Source organism: Tachysurus vachellii, chromosome 11 (genome assembly GCF_030014155.1).
Source record: "Tachysurus vachellii isolate PV-2020 chromosome 11, HZAU_Pvac_v1, whole genome shotgun sequence".
Taxonomy (NCBI): domain Eukaryota; kingdom Metazoa; phylum Chordata; class Actinopteri; order Siluriformes; family Bagridae; genus Tachysurus; species Tachysurus vachellii.
In genome coordinates, this window is record NC_083470.1 from 150,001 (window position 1) to 157,500 (window position 7,500).

Consider the following 7,500-nt stretch of genomic DNA (forward strand, 5'->3'; position numbering starts at 1 on the left):
ATTTGGGTGACACTCTACAGTAAATAGTGTAAATGTAAATAATGTCCTTTCTACAACAGTTTATAATAGTGCAGCCGAGAGCTCCTGAGGAACTAATGGGTCATCATAAACTCTGAGTTCAGCACAGACCTGATTGCTGATTGACTGACACAACATTGGTTCAGAAGAAGACATGACGTCTCCTGGTGGCTTCATACACAACAATCCCATGAGTCACTGGGTGTCCATGAAGATCAATTCCTGGCAGGGTGACCACCGGGAGACGAGACTCCATCCAGGGGTAGAACATCAGGATTGAGGAAGTAGCTCCGTAAGAAGAGACGATCAGGCTAGGAATTCAGAACACTGGGAGCTCCGGAGTGGCATATATAACGAGAGAGAGAGATTGTAATCAGGTTATGGACAATGTACATTATGGCAACTAAAAGGCTAGAGCCAGAAGGTGACACAGACATGAGGGCTTCCTGGGATGGAAAGCGTCCCACCACTCCACAGTCTGCAATTGAGTCCCAAACACTAATTGGAAGTCTGTTCCATAACTGTGGGGCTCTGTGAGAAAAAGCTCTGCCCACTGTTGGAGACTGTAGTACTTGAGGTACCAACAAATATCCTGCACCTTTTGATCGATGTAGGTGTGATGGATCATAAAAAACAAAAGATCTCTCAGGTTCTGTGGTGTGAGACCATTAAGTGTTTTATAGGTTAATAATAGTGTTTTATAATCTATGTGAAACTTGACTGGAAGCCAATACAATGAGGATAAGATCGGGGTGCACCAAGGGGTATCATATATAGGGAGAAAAGCAATGGGCCTAAAACAGAACCTTGCTGAACACCGAACATTACCTTAGTTTGTTTAGAGTGGTCACCATTTAGATCTACGAACTGATATCGATCTGTTAAATAAGACCTGATCCAGGAGAGAGCTGTCGCTTTAACACCAACAACATGTTCTAGTCTATTAATTACAATAACATGGTCAATGGTATCAAAAGCTGCACTAAGATCAAGTAACACAGCAAAGAGACACAACCCTGATCAGAGACCAGTAACAGGTCATTTACCACTTTAACCAGCGCCGTCTCTGTGCTATGATGAGGCCTAAATCCTGACTGATACAGATCATGAATATTATTCCTATGTAGGTCTGAACATAACTGCTGAGCTACAACCTTTTCTAGGATCTTGGAGATAAAGGGGAGGTTTGATATTGGCCTTTAGTTGGACAGCTGGGTTTGGTTGAGGTCAGGATTTTTAATCAAAGGTTTGATAACCGCTAGCTTAAAGATTTTGGCACATAGCCAGTGCTAAGGGAAGAATTTATTATCTTTAATATGGGTTGGAAAGTTACTGGTGATATCTGTTTAAAGACACATGTGGGTCAGGGATCCAGTATACAGGTCGATCATTTTGAAGAAGAAATCAGTAAAAATAAGTCGTTACTGCTACAAATAGATACTGTGCACTTTTCCAGTGTTTTTATTCCTAGTTAATTTGCTACAGTATTAAATAAAAATCATGGATGATAATTCTGGGAGACTGTTGGTAAATCTCTCTGCAGTAGTGAATTTAAATGTACGTTTAACACGGTGACACGGCGAATTGCAAATATTGTGTCCGAAACGCAATTTAAATGAAATGAGATAGTGGTCAGAGTTAACTTCTGTTTAAGACACTCTGACTATATTTTCTATATTTAATCCGAGGGTTAGAATGAGATCAAGAGTGTGACCTCCATTATGAGTGGGTCCTATTATATTCTGGTTAATCTATACTGAATCTAAGTGGAAACAACTGCTGTTCTCAGAGGATCTTCTAACTTATCAAAATGAATATTAAAGTCTCCAACAATTACAATTACTGCTTTGTCTAAAGAAACAACTGGGTTTGAAATTAAATCTGCAAATTCACAGATGAATATGTTCAGAATTTGGTCCAGGAGGTCTGTAAATAACAATAAGAGGAACTGACTCAATAGACTTATTTTTGGCTACATATATGTATATGTTAGTATGAAGAGCTTCGAACTTGTGTCTAGATTCTTGCTTGACATCGAGCTTATCATCATGAATAACTGCGACACCTCCCTCCCCCGCCTCCTCCCCTGTCTGTTAGGTGTGGCTGATGTATATAACTATAACTGGGAGGACAAGCTTTGTTTAATGCGACATACCCGTTTGGTTTGATCCATGTTTCTGTTAAACACAGAACACTAAACTTCTGATCAGTAATCATTTCATTAGCCATAAGAGCTTTAGATGCAAGAGCTCTTATATTTAACAGTCCTAGCTTCAGATTAAAGGTGCTGGCTGTGCATTCACTATGATCTACTCACTCACTCACTCATCTTCTACCGCTTATTTGAACTACCTCGGGTCACGGGGAGCCTGTGCCAACCCATCACAGGGCACACACACACAAACACACACACACTCTCATTCACTCACACAATCACACACTACGGACAATTTTCCAGAGATGCCAATCAACCTACCATGCATGTCTTTGGACCGGGGGAGGAAACCGGAGTACCCAGTGGAAACCCCCGAGGCACGGGGAGAACATGCAAACTCCACACACAAGGTGGAGGCAGGACACTATGATCTAATTTTATGCTAATAAGGTTACTTAAACTAATTTTCTGAATGTTTATATTGTGAACCCTGGGTGATGACTCAATGCAGATGGTCAGATTAGCCTGTTTGTCTGCTCCCTGGCTCTGGATTGTCACAGATTAACTCGGCCTGTTCTTAAACTATGTGCTATTCTGCAAGAAATGAGAGCAGCACCTTCCCGTGTGGGATGGACACCGTCCCGTCCTAACAGGACAGCCTTGCCCTCAAAAGTGCTCTAATTATCTATGAAGCCCACATTTTCGGAGCATCACCTGGTTATCCAGCAGTTTGGCGACCATAACCTGCTGTCAGCTACATCATCACACCGCATTGAGATGGGGCCAGAACATACTACAGCATCGGACATCGCCTTCGCTGATTTACACACACACTTATAATATTACTCTTAGTAATCATTTATCCTTTCATGGCTGCTTCTGAACAGACTCACTAATCTTTTCTGATGATGCAGCTCATGATGGTGGCAGCAAATTGAATTCAGAAGTCTTCATATGCATCCAGTCTAATCAGGAGGAGCTAATGTAGCTTTATCTTTATGTTCTAGCAGCAGTTAGATGAAATGTGTAAAACGTGGCGAGTGATTGATTTGTACAGTCCAGTGTAGTTCACACAGTGTATCTGTAGACTATATGTGTATCTGATTCTTGTGAACATAAAATGTTTTATGTTGTGTTACACATTTAACTGTTAATATCAGAAAGTAAAAACTGAACTCAGCTCAAATCCATTGTGTGTGTGTTTTTACAGGGTGTGGTGGATGGGATGGAGAAGTTGCAGCTATCAGAGACCCTGACTCTGTCTGATTTTGATCTGATGCGTGTAATTGGACGAGGGAGCTACGCCAAGGTGCTACTGGTGCGTCTGAAGAAGAATGAACATGTTTATGCTATGAAGGTGGTGAAGAAAGAGCTGGTGCATGATGATGAGGTGAGAAGAAACATCCAGAACATCTGAGTGCACAGAAATGTTCGAACATAATAAATAATCTTACAGAGAGAAACATCATCATCATAGAAACAGCAGCATATAAAATTATAGCATGAGGAATGTTTCACCAGCAGGAGGCGCTGTGAGTCTGTGTATGTTTAACACTCACAATTTCACACACTTCCAGGTCTTCCTTAGTGTCAGAATTATTGTGTGTGTGTGTGTGTGTGTGTGTGTGTGTGTGTGTGTGTGTGTGTGTGTGTGTGTGTGTGAAGCTAATAATTAATTAACATGTCCAAACCTGTTATTAATTGATGTGATGTTTAATATTGAGAGATGAGACACACACACACACACACACGCTTGGAGACTGCACATGACATCAGGCTGTCAGCTTATTGTAAAATTTTTCATCGTTTGTTGTTGATTTTTTTAAAAGATGTCGCTGTTAATAATAAATTATTATTATAAATGTAAAAAATATTCCCCTCCACCCCCCAAGGATATTGACTGGGTTCAGACAGAGAAGCATGTCTTTGAACAGGCCTCCACTAACCCTTTCCTTGTGGGCTTACACTCCTGTTTTCAAACTGAGAGCCGGTGAGACACAAACACACACACACACACACACACACACACACACACACACACACGTATCTGATCTGCATTATCATGTTCGCTTTATTGTACTTTACACATGATTCTGCTGATACTTTAAACCTATTTTATTTATTTGAATGTTTTCTGTATTGTAAGTGCATTTATATTTTATTAAACTGTGCAGTCACAGACTTGGGAGTTGAGTGTGTAAACATTTACCATGCAGATTTCACCATGCTCTATAAATTTCCCTTATACGTATTTAGAAAAATTGTGGTGTGTGTGTGTGTGTGTGTGTGTGTGTGTGTCTCAGGTTGTTCTTGGTGATCGAGTATGTAAACGGAGGAGACCTGATGTTCCATATGCAAAGACAACGGAAACTTCCAGAGGAACATGCTAGGTCTCACACACACATAACACGCTTGTCTCTCTCTCTCTCTCTCTCTCTCTCTCTCTCCCTGTCTCTCTCTCCTTGTCTCTCTCTCCTTGTCTCTCTCTCCCTGTCTCTCTCCTTGTCTCTCTCTCCTTGTCTCTCTCTCTTCCTGTCTCTCTCTCCTTGTCTCTCTCTCTCTCTCTCTCTCTCTCTCTCTCTCTCTCTCTCTCTCTCTCTCTCTCTCTCTCTCTCTCTCTCCCTGTTTCTCGTTCTCCCTGTCTCTCTCTCTCCTTGTCTCTCTCTCTCCTTGTCTCTCTCTATCCCTGTCTCTCTCTCTCTCCCTGTCTCTCTCTCCCTGTCTCTCTCTCCTTGTCCCTCTCTCTCTATCCCTGTCTCTCTCTCCCTGTCTCTCTCTCCTTGTCTCTCTGTCCCTCTCTCTCTCTCTCTCTCTCCCTGTTTCTCTCCCTCCCTGTCTCTCTCTCCTTGTCTCTCTCTCTCCCTGTCTCTCTCCCTCCCTGTCTCTCTCTCCTTGTCTCTCTCTCCCTGTCTCTCTCTCTCCCTGTCTCTCTCTCCCTGTCTCTCTCTCCCTGTCTCTCTCTCCCTCTCTCTCTCCCCCTGTCTCTCTCTCTCCCTCTGTTTTTCTCGTCCCTGTGATAAGCAGAGATCAAACGCAGGATAATTAAGCGCATCGAGAGCACCCCAATCCGCCTCATTAATATTCATGCTGCACACTGTGCATATGTAAATCAGTATGCTAATCAAAGCTAATCCTCGTGAATATTCATGAGCCTGTCGTAAATGTCCCATGAGCCCTGGAGAGCATGGCACACAGCCTCATTGGGAGTGACATCGATCGTTTTTTATCCTGTTTCATCTTTGTTGTTTTAACCTCCGCTGTGTTATTAAAGAGTGAAATTCACAGGACTTCATTTGACCTTCACTAACATCACCATCACCTTAAAACAAACTACAATAAATGAATATAAAATGAACTAAATACAGAAAATAATCAATGTAAGTAAAGAAAGAAGTAAGAAAAAAATGCATGTAAATATGTATTAACATTAACAGTCACAGTAAATAAACATATTCTATAACTAATATTTTGTTGGAAATTATTACAGGAACTTTCACAGTATATTTATAGAATTTATCAGGTAATATTGATTAATAAAACTTTTCTGCACTTCCTCCTTCCTGCTTAAGCTCCACCCTAAGTATCACTTGTAATAAAGGTGTGTGTGTGTGTGTGTGTGTGTGTGTTCGTGTTCAGGTTCTATGCTGCTGAAATCTGCATCGCTCTGAACTTCCTGCATGAGAAGGGCATCATTTACCGAGACCTGAAACTAGACAACGTTCTTCTGGACCAGGATGGACACATCAAACTCACAGACTACGGCATGTGCAAGGTAACAAGTGTTACACACTTAAACTGTAACATATGGGATTAAAGATGTGATCACGTGTTAAGGAGCATTACAGTGCACTATGTTGATAACTATATAACTCTATTCTTTCAGTCATTTATTTTCCTTCCTTTAATCCTGCATGTGTTGCCATGGCAGCAGGCTGAGAAGTTCATTCCAGACTTCTCTCTCCTCAGCTGCAGACTCTAGCTCCTCCTGTGGGATTCCCAGACTCTTACTGTGAGGTAATAAAAGGAGAATAATCAGTCTAGTGAGTCCTGCATCTGCCCCGGGGTCTCATTCCAGTGGGATGTGTCTGTCACAGCTCATCTGGGAGATCACCAGGGGGCGTCTTTATAAGGTGCCCAAACAAACTCATCTCGCTCTTCTCGCCTCGAAGGACCAACTGCTCTACTGTGAGATTCTCCCAGATTGTTGAGCTTCTCACCCTCTTAAGGAGAGTAAACCCAGAAACCATGCAGAAAACCTCACCTCACTTCTCCTCCCTCTTTCAGTCACCAGTGCTTGTTTACTTTTGCATAATATTTCGAGCAGTGTTCAGCGCTCCTTCAGACTGAGTGTTCAGTGCTCCTTCAGACATGTTCAGCTAATGGTTTACCAGTGCCTAATGGTTTACCAGAATGCCAATTCCACATGAAAGTCTTTTTTTCATGGCCTGTCCAAAGTCCTCCTCTATATGAACACTTCAGTTTTGTTCATGAAGCAGCTCTTCTGGCTTTCTTAGACCTCTCGACTGAATCAGGAGAGTCCTCCATGAGCATTGCCCAGATCACCTCCTTCCTTAGGTCTTAGGCTGGTCTCCCTCACAGGTGTGTCTACAAGTCTGTCCTAGAGTTATCACCATCTATATATATGAGAGAGAGAGAACGAACCAATAACCTTCCTTCCTAGGCTTCAACTGAGTAGACTATGTTCAGGATTGTGGAGTTTGACATGCTCTGTTCAGACCCAGTACAACACTCAGTACATGGGAGAAGAAAGATTTAAATTCATGTCTCACTGAAGCTTCAGTGCGATGTTACCAAACATCCCCTCTACCAGCACCATTCCACTCCTTATCTGATCATCTAAAAAAATACTGCCTAATTAAATCTGATGATAAGGCAATCAGAAATCTGATCATTCACCTTTGACCTTTGTTTATGGCTTAGACAGAAGTCTAATAACAATTCACCATTCAGGTTCTGATCTGGGAGGGAGGCGGTTTCTCCCAATCACAACCCTCCAAGTATCTCCATCATTCCCAAAATGAGCACTGAAGTTCCCCAGGTGCATAAAGCCAGGAGCAGATTCCATCTCAAGCATCTGATCTATCTTTTCTGAAAATCCTGAATGCTCCGAACTGCGATTTGGATTTTCTTTCCTGAAACTTAGAATCTCATGGCAGCAGCCATCTTGTCCTCTGCTCAGTATTTCACTTCACCTGAGGCTGATTTCTGAGTTGGGGAAAGACAACAGCAGGAGCCTGTATTCTGTGGGGATGTAAAGCAGACTATAATCTAGTCCAGAACATTTCATCTCACACACTAGCTCATGA

General features: G+C 42.1%; 1 protein-coding gene across 2 annotated transcripts in view; it reads left to right on the top strand.

Annotated features, from left to right (window-relative positions):
- The window catches only part of prkcz (protein kinase C, zeta), a 52,870-nt gene that overhangs the window by 25,683 nt on the left and 19,687 nt on the right, over positions 1 to 7,500 (top strand). For both annotated transcript variants that reach the window (XM_060882506.1, XM_060882505.1), the window contains exons 9-12: positions 3,384 to 3,563; positions 4,066 to 4,163; positions 4,477 to 4,563; positions 5,810 to 5,945. In XM_060882506.1, the coding sequence (XP_060738489.1) occupies positions 3,384 to 3,563; positions 4,066 to 4,163; positions 4,477 to 4,563; positions 5,810 to 5,945 (501 nt within the window). The remainder of the gene's footprint in view (positions 1 to 3,383; positions 3,564 to 4,065; positions 4,164 to 4,476; positions 4,564 to 5,809; positions 5,946 to 7,500) is intronic.